The sequence below is a fragment of the Cyprinodon tularosa genome, unplaced genomic scaffold (genome assembly GCF_016077235.1).
Source record: "Cyprinodon tularosa strain WSP-4 unplaced genomic scaffold, ASM1607723v1 ctg289, whole genome shotgun sequence".
NCBI lineage: Eukaryota > Metazoa > Chordata > Actinopteri > Cyprinodontiformes > Cyprinodontidae > Cyprinodon > Cyprinodon tularosa.
In genome coordinates, this window is record NW_024038995.1 from 473,330 (window position 1) to 498,775 (window position 25,446).

At 37.5% G+C, this 25,446-nt stretch overlaps 1 protein-coding gene across 1 annotated transcript in view; it reads left to right on the plus strand.

Moving 5' to 3' along the window:
* The window catches only part of LOC119787137 (contactin-associated protein-like 4), a 170,395-nt gene that overhangs the window by 40,996 nt on the left and 103,953 nt on the right, over positions 1 to 25,446 (plus strand). The window contains exons 4-5 of the mRNA XM_038290781.1: positions 5,224 to 5,371; positions 16,259 to 16,462. Coding sequence (XP_038146709.1) covers positions 5,224 to 5,371; positions 16,259 to 16,462 — 352 coding nt within the window. The remainder of the gene's footprint in view (positions 1 to 5,223; positions 5,372 to 16,258; positions 16,463 to 25,446) is intronic.

Consider the following 25,446-nt stretch of genomic DNA (forward strand, 5'->3'; position numbering starts at 1 on the left):
AACACCTGGAATAAGCTTTCTTCGCAGGATGGCTGGGCACTCTGTTAGAGATGGCGTGAGGAGCTTTGTCATCCAGGAGAGGTACAATAGAAGTACCAGGTTTCTTGTACTGTATGTATGTTTATTTCTTTGCACTCAATATTTAATTGGGGCTGCGTTTGCATGAAATATTTATTTGACTAGCTTTTGTTCCGTTCATCAGTGTGGATAGATGACAAGTCCTGCTAGACTAGTGTTATCTAAGATAAGCTTGTCATTAGAGGAAAGGTTGATCTGAAATGAAGTGTAAGGCTGCATTGACTGTCAACTTGAACCAATACCAGCAGATTGATTGACTTGTCACTGGTTCATAAGTGGATTTTCAGCAGGAATGCTCTATTTGTAGCCCATGTGTAGGATTTTTCTATGCCTAATGGTTCTTGAAGTGCCATCACAGCCTCTGATCACAGCTAGTAAAGCTCCTACATTTCTGACTGGATTTTGTTGGACAGTCAACTAGGCTGTAGTTATCTCTGAAGCTAATTAACATTCTCCTGCAACACTTTATCCTTCCACTAAACTTTAAAAAAATATTCTGTTGGTTTTTTACAATGTTGTTTTTTTTCTGAGACATCAAATGTTGTGTTTTGAATTATCGGTAAACCATAATAATCAAAATAATAGATAAACATCAGGAATATTTCATTCTATGTGCAACAGATTTTTTTTCAAATTTCGAAATTTAATGAAATTGAAAATTAATTCTATATGTTTTATATATTTATTTTGTAAATCTTTCACCTTGGCTTAGTATATACATTTGATTCATGGGAAATTGTGTTTATATAGTTTGTAGTTCTAGTAGTTATTTCTGTGTTTTGTCATGTTTTATTTTGTCTTTGATATTGCTGCAAAACAAAGCAGTGCATTCCATCAGCTGAGTGAGCCTGGTAGAGTTTTTTTTTTTAGTTCTGTATCTCCTTACTGCAGATCAAGTAATTCAACAAACTTTAACTCCCCCCACCCCCACTTTGGGCATAAACATTAACCCAGTTTGAAGCCCCATTTGTCACACTGCAGCATGGAGGTGTTTTCTGATTAGCAGCCCAGCCAGGCAATTTCCTCATGTGCAGAGAATCCGGATAATCTCAGTGCTGTGGATCCAGCTTAAAACAAGTTGATCTGGCACTGTACATAAATTCTGCACCAGCTCAGCCATGCTTCAAAGTGTGTCTGAACTTCTGTGAATGAGCGAGCTAAGGCAGTCTGTCAGAGGAAAAAAAGTGTGGCAGAGCCGATGGATCAAGCTCAACACATTACCTACTGGGCTTCAGATCTCAAAACAGGAGGATACAGACCAGAGGAGGCAATATTTTGTTTTCCTTTCTCTGTTAGAAGATGTCTTCCTGTACCCCATCCTCCCTTAGAAGCCTGTTGGTGTTTGGAGATGCTGCAATCCATCTTTTCTTTATTGTTGCTTCTCTTTATCTGTTACTTTCTTGCCTCCTTAAGAGCTGAAGAACTAAGACCAAGTCCAGATTCTTTTATCCATCATGTTTCCTTCATCATTTCCTTTTTAAATTGAATTTTTTTTCTGGTGTTTATTCCCATCTATTTTGTTTTTCTGTTTCCTTTAGTTTTTGTCCTTTTTCCATTTCAGCCTCCTGGTTGGTAATGGCAGTAGGCTCATCATAACACCAGACCTTGTCTGACAATTGAATAAAAACAACACGTAATAGAGTCCAGCTCAGAAAACTCACGTGCATTTCTATTTTTTTATATAAAAGTATACATTGTAACACAAATTTTTATTTGATGAAAGAGAGAAAAGGATTCTTGAACAAAACACGTTTCCACATTTTTAGCTTCAACCTCACGAAAACAGATCAATTAGAGTCTTCACGCTTGCAGCTCTTGACATATCTACTTACCATCACTGGAGACCTTATTAGGTACCGTTACATTAAAATACCTAAAGTGAATCACACAATCCTTTCGAATCAACTTAATTTTTTTAGGCATTTAGAATGCCCCTAAAGCAGGGGTGTCAAACTGCTTCCAGAAAGGGTCATGTGGCTGCAGGTTTTCTTTCCAACCAAGCAATAACACACCAGACTCCATTCATCTCATCAAATGAGTCCAATCTGGACATAATGACTTAATGGGAGTTAGACTGGATGGAAAAAGAGGATTTAAGCAGACAATAACACAGGGCATGAATCTTTCAGACATGCTCAGTGAGTATTAGCGTTCAGTTCAAAACATACAACATGTGTAAAAATATCTATATTACGCTAATCATTCAAGCAGACTATTTATTAAGCATCCGATGAACAGAAGTAAAAAGGGGGTTTAATATGTTGGCTCTGTGGAATGGAGGGGGCGGGGTTTTATTCCATTTGGTCCAACTCAGGATAAAGGAGGGTGAAGTCTGTCTCAATTCAGCTCAGGAAACACAGTCCACTCATCCAACCGGCAGCTTCTCAAACACTAAATCCCGTCCTGCACTTTCAGATTCACACAATAATTGTTTAATACTTAACAGTTTTAAAAATGAAGTAATCACTTCTGGTGTTAAATATTTGTTAGTAGAATTTTACTCAATACACTCTAAGATAGTAGATGTGTTTTGGTCAGAGTAAATTTCACTTATTTATTTTCTCCCACACTGTTTACATTTGACCACTAATGCACCTTATGGAATGGAAATGTTCTTTATTACCTGGAAAGCTGTAATAAACAAAATTTTGGTTTCGTTTAGTAACCAAAATTACGAAACCAAAACTCTGTGTATACAAAATGACGATTAAAGTTGTCTAAGTCTATTTGGTGATTTAAAAAAAGTATCAATTGAATCTTAAACTGATTTAGTCATTTAACTGTGATTTACATATAAGAAAATACCAATTTTTTATAATCACAGTAAAATCCTTTTAATTACAAGATGAATCAACTCTGCTGTCATTATTAAGTTGGGATTTAATAAGTTAATTACATGTTTAGTCATTAATGTGCAGTGGGGGAGCTAGTTAACCTGCATGTCAACCACATGGGAGGTCAGCAATTAGGAGAGATTGCCAGATGGAGGATATTAAATAGAAATTAACTGAAAGAAACCCAATAGGCATTCAGCCCATAGTTACAGAGATCAGTTTCTAACTTGTCATTTTTCTTTTTACTCTGATGTTGTTTGGACATGGCTACACTTTATGAGCATCATAGCAGTATTTACCTAATAGGAACTCTAACCCTAAAAAGGGAAATAATTAAGCTAGCAATGCAGTGTAAGCTTTAAGTTCTTGTAGATTTATTAATGAGAAGAAATCTTGTATGTAAGTTTGTTTGGTTTGACCATAATATGTTGTCAACTATTAAAATGATTATACAGAATGTATCACAATGGTGATCTGTGCATTTCTCATAAAATATAGTTTCCATTAGTGACAATAAACCCTGAGAAGGATCGCATCCATCCATCCTTCCATGGCAGTGGGGCTGGTGCCTCTCTCCATCAGTCTATTGGGGACAGGCAAGGTACATCCTGGACAGGTCACCAGTGCATCGCAGGCAGTCAAGTGGGAGTAATTCCCAGGTTAAAACTAAAAGGAAAATGGTTAAGGTGCAGAGTTTTCTCTGACACAAAGATGGACCCTAATCCAGAGGAGGTCAGACTCCATCAGGGTAGCCCCCCCTTGTCTCTGATCTTATTTAGCTTTTATGGAGCTCCACATCGCTGTTTAGAAGGTGTCTAGTTTAGGAACCATAATGGTTTGCAGCTGGGTGTGAAGTGTACAGAATGAGAGTCTGTACCACTAAATATCAAGCCAAAGTGATGAGTGGAAGAAACTTTAGGGTTTGGGTATTAGGTTCAAGTATCAGGATGTTATCCAGAGTGGATGATGGAAGCAGTAGAAGATGAGATGATCAGATGGAAGGAAGTTATAAGGAGGTTACTCTGAACTATCAGGATACAAGACAGTAAATTCAAAAAGGAAAGTGTGTAATTGGGTGTGTATTTATCTGATTGATTTGATGATTATTTTTTGAAATAAATTGAATATTTATTTTTCGTTGAGATAGAATTTGTTTTAAAAACCTTAACTCTTTATAAGGCAAGTTGCTGTTTTTGATCACTTGCATACGTCTTACAAATGGAGTCCCCCACATCCCTCAGTGAGGTCTGGAAGCACAAGATCTATATCCAGCTATTCAGCTAAGATTCCACTACATGGCTGTACATCTTATTTTGGCAATTGACCAATTAGCTGAGCCTTTTAATTATATATTGCCTACTTTAAATTTAGTTTGGAAAAAAAGTTAACAAGTCAAGAAAAAAGGTAAAAAGCTAATTGAAAAGTTAAAAAGTAAAGTTAAAAAGTTAATAAGCCTAGTTAACAATAATATTTAAGTTTATAAACTAAAAAAATATAAGTGCCAGTATCTGCATTATATACCTCTAAGGTTATGTTGTAGCAAAAAAAATGTTTATTTTACTGAATTTTCTGATTTCTTATAGAAGCACGTTTGTTATTTTTCTTAATATATTCGGTCAAGTTGACGTTTGTTGTTATTACATTGACATAAATTTTTGCCATCAAAATATCCATATTTTTTAAATGTTACAAAGGTAATAAGTCTGTCCTGGTAGTAAGTCCTGTTCTTGATTCCAATAACACTATTGACTTGGATTTAGATTTTTAAAGTATTTCACTGAGTGCCCTACAAAGGGTTAAAATCAAAATGAATAGGATAAAGAAGAACTACTCACTTGACTGGTATCTCCAGCGTCTTCATTTGGTATTTCTTTTTGCCTTAACAATGAGATTCTAGGTAGAAATCCTGAAAATAAAGTTGTTCTCTGAGGTGATTCTATTATCCTAATAGAGCGGAAAATAAACCCACTGCTCCTCTGCATCAGAAGGGATGTTGAAAAGGTTTGGAAATCTGTTCAGCTTGGCTCCTTGGTGCCTCGTCTGAGTATGTCTCACTAGAATGAGACCCAAGGTCAGAGAAAAGTCTCTAAAGGGATACCCTTTCTTGACTTGGAACAGATATGGTATCCTATGAGGGAATTGAGAAGTGGCTGGGGAGGGAGAGGTTCGGGTCTCCCTGCAAGAAAGTTACTACAAAGGTGGAAGACTGTGGATAATAATACAAGTTCATTATGTTTATTTTACACTTTTCAATGATGGATTTATTTTTTTACTTAAATGTTTATATATATATTTATCTGTGTGTTTCCAGTTTTTTCCAGGTAACTCTAATGCAGACAGTGTGGTTCAGTACAAACTGCATCAGCCTGCAGTGGCTCGCTTCCTCCGCTTCATTCCCCTGGACTGGAACCCTGTCGGGCGGATCGGACTCCGATTGGAGGCCTATGGATGTCCTTACGGTGAGTCTCAAACCGACATGACTTTAACTTTATTTCGCAATGCGTTGCTGCTCAACAATCTGAATTAAGAGATGCTTTTCGCAGCAACTTTGCACTCCTGACAGTAAAACCACAAAACGTTTGTGTATTAATTTATTAACAGCAATTTTATGCTAAAACCAGATTGGCACTACTGATGTAGGTTATTCTTTATAACCTAATGAATGGTCAATTTATTATCAAAGCACAGGCTGAAGTTTTTTTTTTTTTTTTGGAAAATTGTTATAAATACACAGGATGGTTATTTTATTTGCTGCTAAATCAATTGTTTCATTATTGTTTCACCTCTTTCTTTTATAAAATGGATAAATCAAAGGAGCAATTTACCCACCTATAATTCCATTTGAACAGAAGTGTGAAGCAAACCTTTTTCTATGACTCTAAAACCCAGCACTGAATATGAAGTTACTTCCCGTAGCCCTTAATCCTGCTTTGTAGTGAAAGCCCCAGGTTTATGTCTGGTGCCAAGCACTCAACTCGAGGTGATGTTCCTCTTTGTCACCCACTGAACGGTGGAGAGAATTGCACCTGCAGGGGGGAAAGTAAAACCTCATGCTGACATTTTGTAGTGCTGCCTGCTGAATTTTCCTGAAAAGCTGCAGCATTTATCCGGTAATGTATGCTTTGTTTCTATTTGAAAGTATTAAAAAAGATTAAAGTAACCAAATTTGGAGTCAGTGCCATTCATCTGCCAATACTGAGAACTAAATTAGAACAATTTCCTTCTACATCTGACATTTTGTCATGTTTCAAATGTTTGCAAGCTTAGATGCAAAAATGTTCTTTCAGAAGAGCAACACTGTTGATTCATGTCAGAGATCTGCAACCTTTACAATCCAGAGAGCTGCGTTAGTCAAGCTAAATAAAGAGAATTTATATGATTTTTGATATAAATACTAAAGGATATGTGCTATTTTTAAAGACATTTTGGACAATATTTTATTTTTTTCTAGACTTTACAATAAAAAAGACTACGGATATATTTTATTTGTTGAATGTTATTTCTGTATAATGTTGGTCTAAAAACATAATTGTTGTTTTTGTATCATTTTGTGAATAAAATCTGTGCAATTAATCCACAAAAAAACTAGTTCAAGGTGCATTTGTTGCTGTTGTTGTAGAATTATCTGGCTGGCTTGCCAGATATAGAAGCAGCTGTACTGCCTTACATATCCTTATTCGTGGCCTTATAATCCTAGCAGTACATGCTGAAGGTCAAGTATGAGTCTTAGCAATAATAAGGTCTCTAATGGCTGTTTCGTACGCAATTAGATGATGTATTAAGAGGTTTTGATATAAACGGGGAACATCTGGAGAAACATTCTTCCCAGTGTCAGAACAACCTCTGGCGTCGACCAGCACACGTGAATTCCAGTAAGCTTTGACATGATATTACATTGTGCATCTGCACTTAGGTAATGCGATGTTGAGACTATAAAGCAGCCTGAGATGAAATGAGAGTTGGGGGAAAACTGAGATGTCTGACGATGTAGCGCTTAACTTATGAAGTGTTGAAGACAGCAGTAGGAATTCGGAATTTAAATTAAAGTTTCCCCCCTCCGGAGGATTAAATGATGTGAATCGTGTGCCCTCCTTTCTGTCATACTGTAAGGGAATTCTACCAATGAGCTTCCACAATTGGTGCATTGGCCGGGAAATTTTGAGTAATTCAGTAATGTGTGGGACCAAATTCGTCAAAAAATACTACAAGACAAACAATGACAAAACTTTCTTAAAAAAAAGAAACAAAGAAAAGCAAATACAAATAATGTGCACAAGAAATACGATCTGGTCTAGACTATTTCTATTACAAAGTGTTTGGTTTTAGTTATATCTCGTTTCTGTTGTTATGCAAATGCTGTCGATGTTTGTGTGATTTTTGGAGATGAACCTTGAGAGAAGAGCTGAAAATATCTCTATTTAAAAAAAATTGGTCCTTAATGTCCTTTTTAAATTCACTTATGAATATTTACTAGATTTCATAACACTTGGTTTACTGGATCTCTATTTAATGACCTCACTAAAGTATTTGATATGGTTGCTTACTTTAGAAAAGTTACACTTGTTTGGCCTTTGATTTGATATAACTCTTCACCATTAACAGAGTGTCTCCTTTAAAGATAATAATTTTGATTTTCAGTGAACAGACAGAGGTGATCCATAGTGTTCCTTAATTGGACTTCTTTTATTTAGTTTTCCTGTACATGTAGTCTTAGACACTCTATTTAAAAGTATTTTCTTGTTCCATTAATTAAGAAACCTGGAAAATGACCTTGTTCTTCATTTACAAGTAGATTTAATTGTTTTTGACTCTGCATTATTTTTAATAGCTGTAATGTTGCTAAAGTGTTGCCATAGAGAGTATTTTGTGTGTTTGAATGTTTGTGAGATTGGCCATATATATCATTATGTTAGGTTTTGTATATACAGTATTAATGTTTTTACATATGTTGTTGCATCTATCTTATGTTTGTTGTTTTGTGTGAATTAGGACCCCTTTGAATATGATATGTTTAATTACACAAGGGGCTTGTCCTTTTAGATACTTTAAAATGTAATGCTTTTAAGGCAAAATGAGGACAGCCATTAAGGTCCAAAAAGCCACTTGCTGCTTTGTACACCTCTTTTCTTTGTTGGGAGCTTGATTTTACATCAAAAGTGCAAGTAGACTGTAACTACTTGTTTTAAACGCATTTTTGTATGCCTAACAATTCCCAATTGCCATTTGAAGGAAGAGCACAGATACTGCAACACAAAGACTCGGTATTTTGTGTTACCTCCATTTGTTAATGAAACAGCACTTAGTTATCGGTGAATAAATAAAATAAGGTTGAGTGAAGAGTCTTTGAGAATTCGTATTTGCATAATCGCTCTAGATCTAGATGAATGAAACCTGTCTTTTTTAATTGGCATTAAAGGTTTTAGCTGAATTGAGTTATGGAAACAGGCTTGTGGAATAATTGTGTTTGTAGAGCCATTTCTGGATTCATTTTGCTCCTTGTTTTAGGTCATTACCTATGGGAGACCCATCGATAACCCATTTCTAGTAAACAAGGCCACCAGATTTCTATTCATAATGCTCTCCATGCAAACACATTTCTCAAGGTCTTCAAATGAGATTTATTTGGTAAAAATTTGCATTGTGAGTGATCAAGAAATAAAACAGTCCCATATCAACAGCCAACATCTAGCATTAATATCAGCTATCTGCTGTATAAGCAAACCAACATGTAGCCCTGTCCCCACAGTTTAGCAGTCAACAGATCTGTTTCTGTTTATGCAAAGCCACAGATGCACCTGAGACACAGTGATTTCTGTTATAAATCCTTTACAAGCTCACCTGTGCAGCTTTTTGGACACAATAGGAGGAAGGGAAATGATGTTGGTCTTCACAGACCTCACCTTCTGTGCATTCTAACCCATAAAAAGCCCCACACTAAAACAGCAAACAGCTTTCTGCTTTTGTTACTGTGGAGAAATTCCCTCACCAGTAAAATATAACAATAGTCTTTGATCAATATTATCTAGCATTATGAGTTTAGATATTGAATATTATTTTAAACTAGACAGCAGAATAAATCTTCCACTATTCTACCAGTAGGCTGCTCGTTTTGGGGATTTTGTCTATGGAAAGCAGTCCGGATGACCGTTGTTAAAGGGGAACCCTTTCAGGCCTGTAGTTTGGCAGCACTTTGCAGGTCAGCCTGCATTCAGACAGCTAAATTATGCAAGCGCCCCAAGCCTCCTCTAAAGAAAATCGTCCTCAATTCATCCTGAGTGCACTCAGTTTTGTATTTAGTCGTCTTCTGGAATATTTGGTTCACTTGGGGTAGATCCCTGATGTGAACACTATTTTAGGATGTTTTCACATCTCTTGTGCTTAATAGGGGTGTAAATCAGCAGCTTCATCATGACAAAATCTTATACAGATTGGTTTAAATGAAGATAAGATGTATGCCTATATCACAGTGTGACGTTAAATGCTGTCCATTCAGTTCACTTTACAATAGAAGTCTGTGATCAATGTGATGTCACCAGGCCTATCTAACAACTATTGGTAAAACAAAAATGTATTAACTACTACAGAACTAAAGAGGAACTAATGAATAGGTAACTGATACTTTTTGGTGCATGCAAATCATCCCTTGTTATGGGACTACTGCTAATTTATTAATCATGAACTAAAAAGTAGTTACCAAGGAAACAAAAGTAACTGATCAGGAACTATTATGAAGTTACCAAGAAAAGTGGGACTAACAAGGAACTAAAGGTTAGTTAACTAGTACTTACAAGGTGACTACTGGTTAATTAGTGCCAAATTAAATTAGAAATGCTCAGTGTAGGTTTAGAATAAACCCTAAACATGTGAAGTCACAGCTTAGAAAAAAAATTATTTTACTGAATACCAAATTATTGCATAGCTATTATTTTATGGACTTTGTTGAGTCAAGCGTAGTTGGTAGTTGCAAATGAACTAATCCTTACCTCATTAGTACCTGACCATTATAGTTTTTATGTACCCTTATGTGAAGTAAAGCTACCCATTTGTTCCTAGTTACTCTGTGTTCCCCAGGTGCCTAAGCACTAGTCCCATAATAACACAATTAACCACCCATTAGGGCCTGGTTAGTTCCCTAGGGGCTCTCTAGTAGTTAGTCAAATTTCCCTTAACTTAGTGTAAAATACTACCCAATTATTTATATCATCAACTCCAAAAACAATTACTGTTATTTCTAAGCTCATGGATCAAGCATTTAAATGAAAACCAGCATTTTTCTAAATATAAGAAGGGGAAAAAAATAGATCATCTACTTACCATGAGGGAATTTGGTCCCACTAAACCCTCTTTTTGAAGTCAGCTCCAAGTAAACTGTGATGTGGTTCACATCTGATATGCATTAAAATCAGTTTCAGTTTGACTCCTAAAGGAAACACTCATTGCTTTGCACCTACCGGGCCACTGCAGCAGGGTCTGTAGTGAAAGACAGTGTACTAATGTCATACCTGATTCTCGCCTTCTTAGAAACTCTGCTGCCCCTATGATTAGAGTTTGACAAGCTGAGCAGATGTTATTCTTGCTCTTATTGTCCTGAAACATGTTGTGAATGAGCGACTCTTCAGATGTAGCATTTTTGGTACTGTAATAAAAGCACAAAAGTGCATTAATAAAATGCAGCCCACAGGAATTCCTTGATAGTTCCCCATTTTTGAGTAACGGACATACCATATTACAAACTCTAAATTAAGTCAGCTTTTGGTCCAAAGTGAATTACTCTTCTTGTGTCAATATACCTTCAGATTTGTTCTGGTTGCGAAATAGAGTTAAAGTCAAGTCTGGTTCTGGCTGTTCTGGTTTTAAACTTTTTTCTATTTAATTTCTGCTGGATAATATGGGAATGTTTGGGGAGCAGTCATTTTCTTTCCTACGAAAATAAACCCACAGCTAATTATTGACATGTTTTCATGTATTTTCAATGTTAAAGAGTGGCTAAGAGAAACAGGTAAGAGAAATATGATATGAAACAACACTGTTTCATATCATATTCTGTCTCAGGGATATACAGTAAGATGTCATGAATTACTGATGACCTAACAAAAAATATTCTAGAAACAGAAAAGGAAGATTTAACCTCTGCTAATTCTTTTGTCAAGGAAATTGTTGAAAACCGTTTCTTCCTGAATAAATATATCCCAGATTATTTATTGCTGAAAAGTCTTGTAATACTCCTAATGGGTTCTCATTATGTGAACATAATAAATGTGACCAGGACTGTGTGTAGTTTATACCATATTTATGAACTGGTGTCACAGATGTCAGATTTTGGTGATCCTGCAGGAGACCAATGCAGCTCCTACAGCTGAATCTTCCTCTAGAAAAACAGAAATGCTGTAAAATAGAAAGGATTGTGGTAGCTTAGTAGTTGGTGAAAAATGTTCACCTCAATATCATTATACCGGTTGTACATATTGCATATTTACATTTACAGTCAAGCGACTATTTTGTTTGACTTTTTTTGACATCTTCACCATAGGACATTCTGAGTTAAAACAAAATGCTGCAGCCATTAGGTATTAATTCAGCGTAGCTGCATTTTGTTGAAGTCTAGAAACAACAACTTTAAATTTCAGCTGTCCTAAACATGGCTGCTGATGCAATGCAACATAGTTGATGATCCAGAGTTTCCATCTGGTTTCAAAACACACTCCAGCTCATAAACTATAGTAGCAGAGTTAGTTTTATGGCCAAGCTGTCAAAAAAATAAAATGAATAGTTAAGAATAATTACAGTCTCCGGCCTCTTTGCAGTTGCCCACGGCAGACGCACAATCTGGATCTAAATGAACTCTGAAAATAAATCAAAATCTAGAGAAGTAATTTTTTCTTAAAATAAGTCTACTTTTTATTGGATTGTGGCACATTTTGCCAATGGAACAATTCAATTCAATTCAGTTTATTTATATAGCGCCAAATTCACAACACATGTCATCTCAAGGCACTTTACAGTTCAACCAGATCATACAGTCAAATTGATACAAAGTTTTCTATCTAAGGAAAACCAGTTGATTGCATTGACTCATTGACTCAAATACAATCCCCCACACTAAGCATGCTTGTAGCGACAGTGGGGAGGAAAAACTCCCTTTTAACAGGAAGAAACCTCCAGCAGAACCAGGCTCAGTGTGAGCGGCCATCTGCCGAGGCCGACTGGGGTTCAAGGAGACAGAAGCAGAGATACAAAAAGCAGCTGTAAAAGGCGGCCCCGTCCAGGAAACACGCAGCCAGGCAGACGAGCTCCAAGGCAGCTCACATGCCAGAGGACGAAGAGAGCACATCCACTCAGTCACGGTCAGAGAAACAGGACCACACTGGAAAACAGGCCGATCTCCAACATCTATAAACAAGGGTGTTGATAGAAGCAGCACAGCTGATGTTTCTTTCCAGGATGACGTCACAGCCAAGCAGGAACAGACGAGGCAAAGCTACTCTGAGGAAAAGCAGAGAGAGCAGAAGGTTAGAGATTGAACTAACAGATTCTGCAGAATAGGAGAACAGAGAGAGAATGAAGCAGAATGATGAAATGGGGGTCCCTATGTCCTCCAAAAGTCTAAGCCTATAGCAGCATAACTATAGAGATAGCTCAGGATAACCTGAGCCACCCTAACTATAAGCTTTATCAAAAAGGAAAGTTTTAAGCCTAGCCTTAAAAGTAGACAGGGTGTCTGCCTCACGGACTAAAACTGGTAGTTGGTTCCACAGGAGAGGAGCCTGATAACTAAAAGATCTGCCTCCCATTCTACTTTTAGAAATTCTAGGAACGATTAGTAAACCTGCAGATTGAGAGCGAAGTGCTCTGTTAGGAACATAAGGAACAATCAGATCTCTGATATAAGATGGAGCTTGGCCATTTAAGGCTTTATATGTGAGAAGGAGGATTTTAAATTCTATTCTTGATTTAACAGGAAGCCAATGAAGAGAAGCCAGGATAGGCGAGATATGACCCCTATTTTTAATTTTCATTAGAACTCTGGCTGCAGCATTTTGGATCAGCTGAAGGCTTTTAACTACAGTTTGTGGACTTCCTGATAGTAAAGAATTACAATAGTCCAGCCTTGAAGTAACAAATGCATGGACTAGTTTCTCAGCATCACCCCTGGACAGGATATTTCTAATTTTTGTAATGTTCCTCAGATGAAAGAAGGAAATTCTGGAAACCTCTTTGATGTGGGATTTAAATGACAGGTCCTGATCAAAAATAACACCAAGATTTTTTACTTTATTATCTGAAATCAGTTTAATCCCATCCAAATGAAGTGACTGGCTAATCAGTTTCTTTTTCAGAGACTCTGGTCCAAAGACTATAACTTCTGTTTTGTCTGCATTCAGGAGCAGAAAGTTAAGAGTCATCCAGGTTTTTATGTCTTCAAGACATGCCTGTAATCTATGTAATGGGTTAGCTTCATCTGGATTTATAGACAGATATAGCTGGGTATCATCAACGTAACAGTGGAAATTAATCCCATGCTGTCTAATAATTCTACCAATTGGGAGCATGTATAAAGTAAAGAGAATTGGTCCTAGCACTGATCCCTGTGGTACTCCACAGGTAACCTTTGAGCGTGTTGAAGATCTATCATTAACATGAACAAACTGAATTCGATCAGATAGATAAGATTTAAACCAGTCTAGTGCTGTTCCTTTAATTCCAACAAAATATTCAAGTATTTCTAAAAGAATATTATGGTCAACTGTATCAAATGCAGCACTAAGATCCAACAGGACGAGCACAGATACAAGTCCATTATCTGAGGCCATGAGAATATCATTAGTGACTTTCACCAGAGCTGTTTCAGTGCTATGATGAGCTCTAAAGCCAGACTGAAACTCTTCAAAAAGTTCATTATGGTGGAAGTGATCGCAAACTTGTTTGGCAACTACTTTCTCAAGAATTTTGGATAAGAAAGGAAGATTGGATATAGGTCTATAATTGACCAAGTCATCTGGGTCAAGAGACGGTTTCTTAAGCAGAGGTTTAATTACAGCAACCTTAAAAGCTTTAGGTACATATCCCTGTAACAGAGATAGATTAATCACATCTAAAATGGAGGAGGAGATCAAAGGGAATACCTCCTTAAATAACCTGGTTGGAACTGGATCTAACATACAAGTTGAAGGCTTAGATGAAGACAATAATTTTGCTAATTCAGAGAGTTCAACTGGATCAAAGCAGTCTAAACCCGGTTCAGATTCCATGACTACCTCAGGTACAATCGCGGATAGAGGAGTGCTTATGATCTTATTTTTAATAAGATCAATCTTATTTATAAAGAATCCCATAAAATCATTGCTGCTAAGAGCAGGTGGAATGGACGGTTCAACAGAGCTATGGCTCTGGGTGAGTTTGGCAACTGTATTAAAAAGAAATCTAGGATTATTCTTATTCTCCTCTATTAATGAGGAGAAGTATGCTGCTCTTGCTTTACAAAGAGTCCTCTTATACGGCAGTAAACCATTTTTCCAGACTAGGAAGGACTCTCGCAGGCCTGTGGAGCGATATTTTCTCTCCAGTTTCCTAGCATTTTGCTTCAAAGTACGCAGCTCTGCATTAAACCAAGGAGCAAGCTTTCTATTTTTAACGGTTTTCATTTTCAAAGGAGCTGCGTTGTCTAAGGCAATACGCAGAGAACTAGCAACCCCATCAACAAAATCATCAACCTGTGAAGGGGAATAAGCTAAGCTTTTGCACTCTGCAGCACTGCTCAGTGACACAGAGGAGAGAGAAAGTGAAGCAGATTCTTTAAAATTTATAACTGCACTATCTGATAAAGATCTACTAAAATTGAACCTTATTTTGGGGGAGGAGAACTCTGTTAAAGTAATCCTGAAGGTTATTGGAAAGTGGTCAGAGAGGACAGGGTTGTGAGGAAATACTGTTATTTCTTCACATTCTATGCCGTATGTCAGCACAAGATCCAAAGTATGAAGATGAGAATGCGTGGGACTATTCACATTTTGAACAAAGCCAATAGTGTCTAAGATAGCATTAAAGGCTGCTCTTAAGCTATCGCCTTCAATGTCAGCATGGATGTTAAAATCTCCCACTATGATGACCCTGTCAGTATTTAATACCAAATCAGAAAGGAACTCTGAAAACTCATCTAAAAATTCAGAGTAAGGTGGACGATACAAAGTTACAAAAAGAAGAGGTTTTCTTGCCTTGAAATTTGGATCAGGGAAATTAAGGGTTAAATGTTCAAAAGAGTTGTAGGTATTAATTGTTTTGGGAGTAATCAGTAAGTCAGACTGGAAGATTGTTGCTACTCCTCCTCCTCGCCCAGAACTTCTGGGGATGTGAAAATTTAAATAGCTTGAAGGAGTTGCCTCATTTATGCTCACATAATCCTCTTGCTGCAGCCAGGTTTCTGTAAGGCAAAACAAGTCAATGTGATTATCACAAATCAAGTCATTAACTAGTAGACTTTTAGAGGAAAGCGATCTTATGTTAAACAGACCGCATTTAATTGTTTTAACTTTTTCCCCAATTGGAGTTATTTTGATTTTAATTAGATTATCATGATTTACTCCTTTGGGAATCTTTGCTAATTTATTAGATTTTGGTCGTGGGCAAGACACTGTCTGGATGGAGTAAAGAGTGGGTAACAGTAGAGAACAAGACAATTTACATTAAAAATAAGAAAACACGATTGCATTATCTTATTTAAAGCGCATCATATCTAATTATCTTATTTTAAGAGTAAAAATAGTCATACCATTGGCAAACTATCTCATTTACCTACTCAAATTAAGCATAAATACACTTAATTTAAGGTCTTTTTACTTATTAGTAGATTGTTTTTTGCAGTTAAAAATGTCTGGTTGACATTAAAGGAAGCAACGTTTTTAACTGTATGTAAAGGATGAGTTTATAAGTCTGAGCTTCAGCTTGCTGCCCTGTAATCAGCAGGAATTGCACTGTACAGTGCAATAAGCACATTACTGTGAGCTAAGTGAGGTCAAAGAATTGCCAACTTCATTAAAAAAAGAGAAAGGGAAATTAGTTGTACAGCTGAAGAGGAAACTGATGCTGAGCTCAGCAGCTGCTCTTTTTTAAAACAGTCCATTCTTTACCACCCACACAGTTTGGCTCACCTCAGTCTAATTCCCAAGCCGGCAGAGGACACCGGCAGAAAAGTGCTTGATAAACAGAATACAGATTTGTAACCTGGTAGCAATCTGAAGACAATAAGTGTTGAGAATCACTCGGATATCGTAAGGATAGGAAGGCTGCTGTAAAGTCCCTAGAGCTGAAGATGCCTCTGTCCTGATTTTATTGTTTATCTTTATTTTCAGCCTCTGATATAATGGGCTTTGACGGCAGCAGCAGCCTGACTTTCAGGCTCGGCCCCAGGCTGAAGCACGGGTCAAAACAGGTCGTCTCCCTGAAGTTCAAAACCCTGAGGAACTCTGGGACGCTGCTGCATGTCGACGGGCAGGATGGGATGGCCCTTAGTCTGGAGCTGGAGAGGGGAACGCTGCAGCTGCTGCTCAAAAAAGGTACAACACTGCTCTGAAGAAGTCGAAACGCCTTATTGTGACTTTATGCGCATTTCTGTTATCCATGCTTTTATCATCCCTACACTCACCTGTGACTCACTGCACCTATCCGCTACCTGAATCAGTACCAATATTTATCACAATACCCAACCCCTCAGACATTGCTAATTTAGTTCCTTTTGTCCCTAAAATTATACATTTTAAACATGATTGTCGAAGGTATTTTGTACAATATATGATTATTTTTCTGTCGATAAATAAATACAAAGTTCCTGGCTTTGGTGTTTCCACACTTTTCCATACCATGGTCCCAGGTAATACTACAAAAAATCTACTTTTAGATTGTTTACATTCGGCCCAACTCTGCTATTAATACAGTTGTTGAACATAGAAAATATCAACTCACTTTCAACAAAGTATTATGTTTCCACTGAGCAAAAAAGAAGAAACTCAAACCTCTCTCAAATGTGTGCAGTGGGAGGGTTGAGTTTATTGGCCATTAATGACCATTAATGGCCATTAATGATATGTAGACGTTCTCTGTTTTTTATGGAGAACCTTGAGAGTTTTGCAAAAAGAGAAAAGGCATTCACAGAGTACATGATACACAGTTTTATAAAAAACTTTGATACTTCCTTTTTCATAAATTTTCCTCCAATTTTCTAAAGGGCTACAAACCCTGCTTTAAAAATCATGTGGTGACATGATAATGTAAGATGAAAACCCCTAAATAAAGGTAAATTTTCTAAGGATTTATAGTGCAAATACCTACTCTAAAGATTAAATGTAAAAATATTAACAGTATATTATCAGTGATTAGAAACATGTTTACTATGTTGCACATATAAAACAAAAGCAACACGGTAAAGAAGATTAGAATTAGGAGAAAAACATCAATTAGGCAATTGTGAAGAGAAAGGTACAAACCTTAAAATTCTTAGTGGCTAATAAGGAGCAAACACATCGACAGGTCAGTGTTGGAGGCAGCAGAGTAGCTCCTCAGGTGTCCTCGTTTGACTGACGGCTCTCAGTGATTATTGGTCGGTTTGAGACCACAGGAATCCAATTAGTAGCCAGACTGTTTGAGCAGACTGGAAAATAATCAGGTTATTAACACCTTAGAAGAAACCAGAGAAAAAAGATATCATCAGTGTTGTTTGCTACCAAAATGTGCAATAAAAACAGTTTCAACACAATAAAAAAACATAAACATTTCACATGTGCACTCAGCAGTCAAAACAGATCTAAACAGGTAGGTTTTCATACGAACTTTAAACTGTCAGATGATCTATAGTTAAAGGGTTAGCCTTTAGACAATGTTCCTAGACTTTGACAGGTTTAAGGACAGGTTTTATAGGATTGTTAAATCTACCTCCTCCAACAGGGAAAAAGGATGACACAACAGAAAAAACTAAACAAAAAAACAAGATATGAGTGTTTACTTAAAAGCATTTTAATCTTGAGAGACTCATAAGGAGGCAGTTAGAGAGTTCATTGACATGAATGAATTTAAATATTTAGGCACTCAGACCCCAGCAGAGGATGTAGAGCTAAGGATTTATGATTTTGATAGAATGTGCAGAGTTATAAGAATGGAGATTCGGTTCCATTTAATAAAAAAAATGTTATTCACTCCAAAGGGAATGTTGCAGTAATTCATAGGCACTCAACAAGTTTTGGTATAGATGTCTTTCACATAGGACCTGGACACTGATTGTTGACTGGATAAAAAGATGCATTGGGCTGATTGGAGTAGGAAGTAGACTGGGAAGGTGAAAGGGGTGGAGGTCGGTTGCATCTTGGTTGGACAACAGATATGGCCATAGCGATTAACTTAAAAAGGAAAGCCTGGGTTGCTATTGGCTGCTGATGTATTAGTTATGTTCTTTACAAGTGGCCATCTTAAAGTGGAAAATGCTAAATTGTCTGGACTTCTGTTGGTCCTTTTCAAGTCAGAGGACTTCAAAGGTCTGTACACTACATTCAGTCATTTATGCAAGATGGCGCCAGTGTGTCAGGCGGGCCGTCAGCTGCTCTGATTGTTGTTTGTTTTTCTGTTGTTTGTAACTTATGTTGCACATACCGTCAACACTCTACGGGTGTATGATCGCCAAACGCTGTTAGATCTGAGGATTTATGGCAAAAATCTTGTCAACGTCAGCTTTAATTATTATGGACAAAAAACGTTGCCTCCTTTCCTATCGGGCATCCCGACGTACCTCTGCCACACTCCGACGCCACCCCCGGGGCGAAAACGGCACCACCGCCGGGGTAAGCATAGTGGCTGTCTGGTGAGGCTGAAGGCCGGGTTGGTACGTCCTGATCGAGGTGGACATGGAGCGGGGCTTCGCCTTTGTGTCTCTCGACGTTCCCTGGACCCCGTCGCTGCCTGGTTGGTACCGGTGGCGGGCTCGGATGTGATGTTTCAACCCCGCGGACTCTGCTCTCTTCGTCCCCGCTGGCGCGGAGTAAATCTGGGGAACCTGCGGCCTCTGTGTCGGGCATCCCTGTCAGCTGTTCGTCCTGACCAGCCAGCTCATGCTAGATTTGGCCTGGTAAACGCCAGATCGCTTGTGAATAAATCATTAATTCTTAAGGATTTCTTCTTATCCCGGAATTTGGATTTCCTCTTCATCTCCGAGACCTGGCTGAAGGTTTTAGTTATTTTATCTTTTTGTGCAGCACTTTGGAAACCTTGTGTTTATTTAAATCGTGCTATATAAATAAAGTGGATTGGATTGGATTGGATTACCCATTTCCACCCTGATGGTGGAAAGCTACGTTTTAGCAACACCTGCCCTGAGGCTCACTGAGAGTGGTGGGACTGCCATACACATGAGTCACCGGGCCCTCTGACCACCATCAGTCCAGTATAGTAGAAGAGTAAAAAGAGGAGATTCTGTGGAAGTCCGGCTTAGACATGTAGTAGCTAACATGTGGAATATAATATCCTGGTTAAAGTAAACTAAAACTGAGCTCTTTGGCCTCAAAACTAAGAAAAATCTAATACAACACTACATGTAATTGTATATTTACATGTAACATATCTCAACTTGGAAGAAATACATGTAGTGAAACTACTACTATTAGTACTATGATGCTTTTCTTACACAGAGAGATGGGCGAACCCCAAAATCCCTCAATCACTGTATAGAACGGGGACTTTATAGTGAACTCAGTTAACTGACGGTTCGGACAGCTGATCACTACTTTTTACTCCCTGTTGGTCACGTAACTCCGCCTCCCCGCGCGGGGCCTGCTTAATCTTTGTCCCCTCAATCCCTACCCCACAGCAGGCCGCTGTCATAACAAATTCCATGATACTTTGCTATGAGAGCTCTCGCAAAGCATCCCGGCATATATCTGCTCGGCTAGTGACCATGGATGATCACTACTTTTTAAGATGCATTGTTGGACATTTCGAGTCCAGACTTTTTCATCCACTAGAAGTTCGGACACTCATTTAAAATGGCGTAACCACAATAAAGTTCCGTATATATTGATTAGGGCAGACGTTAAGACACAGCTATGGAGTCTCAGTGTTTGTCAGTGTTGATGCATATTACTAATAAAGAAAGTGACGCTTGTTTTCGGGAGGATTATAACATAGAGCCAGAACTAGTGTGGAATGGTTCAGATTAGAGCATAATCTGGTGGGATGGTAAATGACCTGTACTTATATAGCGCTTTTTCAATTCAGAGGACTTGACAAAAGCTCTTTTACACTACATTCAGTCATTCACACACACACACTCACTGATGGTAGATCAGTAGATAGGATTGAATCAAGATCCAAATCTATTTGGAAAATATAGATGTATACAAATCCTCTCATTCCAAATGGACTGAACTAGAAGTGTTTAGCATAGAAGAATTGGTAAAAAGCTTAATCTAATTTTGTGCAAAGCTGGTGGGGCATACCATTAAGATTTACAACTGTAATTGTAAATGATTGTTCAACAACATATTGGCTTAAAATCCAGATGACACTTTGCAGATTGTATATATAGATATAGATATAGGTATACTTTCAGTTAATAAATATGTACAGTTTTACCTTGGACTCTTGCGTAACATATTTGTGCTTTACAGAAAGAACAAAAAAAGTGTTGCTAACATCCATATTTAACTTAGGAAACTTGATTTTCAACTCCAAGACCTTTTGAGAGTTTGTTCTAAAATCTGATCCTCCCACAAATTACAGTTTCAGGTCTTTATTGTAAATATAAAGAGCTGTATGTGAACAGCAAGCTGAAAGACTTTAAAATTGAACCCCGGAAAAATAAAAGGGAATTTCTAAAGGGATGCTGTGTAAAAACTCTGCGTTTGCCAGTTTTAGCTATTCTGAATAAGTAGAAAAAACAATGTATCCATGAAAGGGCCATCTATTGTTTGATTTATAATCATTGAGCTCTGTAAAAAGAAAAAAAGGATCCTGTGATGTATTTTTTAGTGAGAGTTACTGGCTGCCAGCATGCATGCTGTATTCTGATTGGTTCAATCTCAGTTCTTTCTGGCTGCTGCATCGCTGTCTCGTTACTGCCATGATGGATGGTCCTGGTTCATGGCAGCATGTGTTCTGGCTGGACTTACCAAGACTCTGTGCTCGGCTTCCAATCTGTGCAAAATTATATGTTTGAATGAGTTAATATTTCTCAGATTACATTTGGCTGAAATTGCCTTCTAACTTCCAGGCTGGTATTAACACTTCTATTCTATTCTATTCTATTCTATTCTATTCTATTCTATTATATTCTATTCTATTCTATTCTATATTATTTTTTTACTCTTTGTTTAGTTGGTTTTTATTTTCACATTGTCTTTACATTCCCTTTTTTTTGTTTTTTTTTAGCGTTTTTTAAGATCTGTAGAACAATTTGAACAAAAGGATAAAGCATTTTTAAACAAAAGTTCTGACACTGTGTTAATAACTCCTGTATGTCTCCTTGGGCGCCCGCTGCTCTATGACATTTAGCCCCTGTATCTGTGTCACCTTTTTGAAAAAAATGACCCAGGCACCCTTTTTGGAAAGTTTCTGTTTGTGCAAACCTGGAGATCACCTTGGAAAACTGTCCAATTAGGATGATGAAGTACACAGCCTTAAAAATAATAATCCATTTTTCTTCACCCATCTATTAGAGTTGAAAAAAAATCACAAGAAAAAACATAGGGTTTTTAGACATTCCTATGAGGACATCTTTTTTTACATCCTCTAGCTCAGCTTGAAGCTCCTGATTTTAGGTGTTTGTATATTTGATCTTATGGACTGGCTCTTCTTCTAAATATCCTCCCAGCATTTAAAAGAGAGAATAAAATCTGTTCCAATTTTTTTAATGCGCTTGATATATCTCAGACAATGTAAAGTGGAGATTTTTTATACCTTTTTAGCTGCTTTCTTTGTCTTATTGTCCCTTTTATTGCTCTGGAGTCTGCAGTATATCTCTAAAGGTTTTCAGCTTTTAACAGGAGTTCATGGAGGGTTATTGAACCATTTCAAACCATGCATAACTCAGGCTGGATCATTGTCCCCAGACTAATTGTTGTTACTGAAAATGTTCTATCCTATATAATAATGTATATTTTTAAAATCTCAGCAACTTTAAAAGTTAAATATCCTATTTTCATCAAAGTGACATTGTCTTCTTCAGTGTTAGCACCGTGCCCCATTAAAGTCACCAGTTCATGACTGCTTAGTATCATTTCTTTTTGTGAACTGGAGCTTGGTCTGAACTTGAAGTTTCTTTTTTGTTTTAAGATAATTAACTAAACACAAACAAGCACAATAAAGTCACACGTCACTCCTGCAGACAGTATTTTGATGTGGAACAGTTTAGTGAAGGTCTTGCCCTCCGTTTTCATATAAAATGTTGATTTGACCTGTAGAATAACTAGTAATAAAATAATTTCTTAGCAGGGTCAATTATGTATCTGCTCATTTTTCTGTCTACCTTTCAGTCTGTCTTTAAGATAAATGAGTTCATTTTAAATAAATTAGGGAAACAAGCTTCACAAATTCAAGCCTTTGCTTTGAAGAATGAAGCTTACTTTATTGTAAAGAAGAAAAAAATAGGTTCACTCTGCTGGTTGAAGCCAGGGATGCTCCCTGGCCTGCCGAGAAACATGTCCCTGCATCGTGTCGTCACCTGAGCTTCCTCTCAGTGGGACGCACCTGGAACACCTCCCGAGGGGAGGCATCAAGGGGGGATTCCAAAAATTCCTAACTACCTCAACTCAGACATATTGAGCCGTTTTAGTTCTGGACAAACATACAAAATGTCCTTGATGTCCACATTTTTCAATCAGGTTGAGTAGAGGTTTGAAGAGGACCCAAATACAGAGACTGAACCTGAATTGGTTTCTGGCAGGTTTAAAAAAAATTCCTAAAATACAGAAATCCAAGAACAAGAAGACTTAAGGAAAAACACACATAAGGGATAAAGAAGTGAAAGGCGACAAGAAAAAAGTGACTGAACAGAAGGTGTATATATGACAGAAACGACGGGGGGACTGATTGGCAGTCGAGGAACAGGTGTGGACAGAAGAATCTAGAAGGGAGCGAGGAGAAGGAGACTGACACAAGAGGGCAACAGAGGGTAAACAAGAAATACATAAGAACTCAAATACAACCATGGCAATAAAACTAATGAAAAGTCAAAAAGAAAACTTAAAGAGAAACAAAACCATGACATTTTTCAACCAGGCTGTTGATACGGTTTTAGTTTTACCTGTTAAAAGCCTGACAAATTTAAAACTGTAAAGTTGCTAAAACTGTAAAAGTGGTTCCCATTCCGAAAATGTTTTCAAAGTTTTCTTCTGCTTAGAATCGTTTTTCATGTTCTTTCCAGTGGTTATATCTGACTGTATCTATTTGGCAATTTCCAGTTTTAATCCATAAATAGGCATATATAAAAAAAAAAAAAAAACAATTATATTTTTTTCTCTCTCATGTCTTCTATCCTGTCTTGGTATCAGTTCCTCGTCATGAACACACACACATATTGTAAATACCCAGACAGAAGCATTTAAACTATATCCCTTTCTTATCTCTTATGTGTTCCCCATCCTTTATCGTCCCATATCCCTGCCTTAGTCCTTTAGCAAACACATTCACACAATCTGCTTTATTTCCCCCATTCTTGCTCCTTTCCTTCCAATTCATATCATCTGCTTTGTCTGCAGACTGCAGATCTGTGCATATTGTGCTCTGCTGTTCCGACACATCCAGGCCTCCTTTCTCCTCCCACAGTTCACTTTAGATCCTGCACTTTTCTTTATGAGGCAACACTGAGCAACAGCCCAGAAACACCAACATAATCCTAAACAACAGAGAAACCAAGAACCCCAATTAGAAACTTCAGAACGGATTAATTTTGAGAAGAAGAAAATAACTTGAAGTCATTTTTCTGTCATATGAAATTATCAGCCTTGTTAGCTAAATTCCCACCTGTTGTTCTGAGCTCATGGGTTACTTTCACGTTTAATTATGTACAAGAAACTTGTCGTTCTTCAACCTTTTGATGTGCAGTCTGAGCTATAAGAAATGACTCATTCCTATCAGGGAATAAAAAGAAAAAGATCTTGGTGCAAACCTCCCCTTTATTTGATCTGAATTGAATCATTACAGAGTGTCAGTGACGGACGCTGTGCTTTACGAGAGTCAGCTGCTGAAATGGCTAACAGCGGACGGTTTTCCCGATAAGAACGATCAGATTTAGAGGCGTTTTAATAGAACAGCAGAAGAAATACAATGAAGCCATACTCTGAGGACATGTGCTGAATGATAAAATGAACAGAGTCGACTGTAATGATGACAGCAGCACAGTCAATCCTAATGTCCTTTATATGAGTGAAGGGGAGAGCACTAAGGTTTATTAAGATGGGTTGTGTTCAAATTGGGAAAATAAACACATCGCTGTTCAGATGCAGTTAGTTGATAAAAAACCTTGTTTGCTTCTCCGTCACAGATAACTCTCGTATCTGTTAATAAATCACGCTTCTCTTCATGCAATCATCCTCATCTAAACTAAGAAAGGGTTGATCTTGAATGTTCTGTTTTTTTAAAGGACTCAAGTAGCAGCAGACTAATGCCTCATTTGTGTCACAGCTTCAGTAATCAGAGATTATCAAGATAGAGCACGTTTAGGCAGTATTTTCTTATACAGCTTGGATCAAACTGGCTGGATTACATGTGAAGCTTATCAACATGTGTTAGGAGAGTTTGTCCTCAATAAATATGGAATAGTTTCTGTTTTCTTTACTCTGCAGTGTAATGTCAGCTTATTTATGTCAGGGGATCCACATTTCAGCTTTTATTAGTTTACTTACTTCTACATATACTATAAATTAGAAAATGTGGCTGGATATATAAATTTCCTGTCACATCCCTTCTAATATTAATTATGAGTGCTGATTTTAATTTTCTTTGCATATAAAAGTGTTCACTCAGGCCATCAAAGACCTGCAAGGCTACAGAGTGCCTGAGTGAACGAGTTGTTTGGAATAGAGGCCAAACTCCTTTAGGATCAAGGTTTATTAAAAATGTGACTGTTTTCTTTGACTCTGCAACTTTTTTTGATTAACTGTATGTGAAGACCTTCACAGATCTTTGCAAACTTTAAGGGAAAAACAAAAAACCTTGTCTGGAACAGAGCATGGAGCTGTGAGGCTGTTCGCGCCCTGGCAAATAAAGTGTCACCTCACCTATTACCAGTGTTGTGCCTGAACGCGTTAATTGAACGAAAGTTCATGAACTCGTTCATATTTTGGGCAAACGTGAACTGAACGTACTGCATTACTGCCTGATGAACGTTATTGTGAACTCGTTCATTCTGGCGTCTGTGAACGGCACGCTCTCTCAGTTCAGCTCCGTTCAATAGGTTGCCAGATTTCTATAAAGCCCTCCAGGCGAAACCCCGGCTAAATCACACCGTAAACAGGCCTTAATATGTAGCGGGAAAAACACCCAATCTGGCAACAGCAGCTAC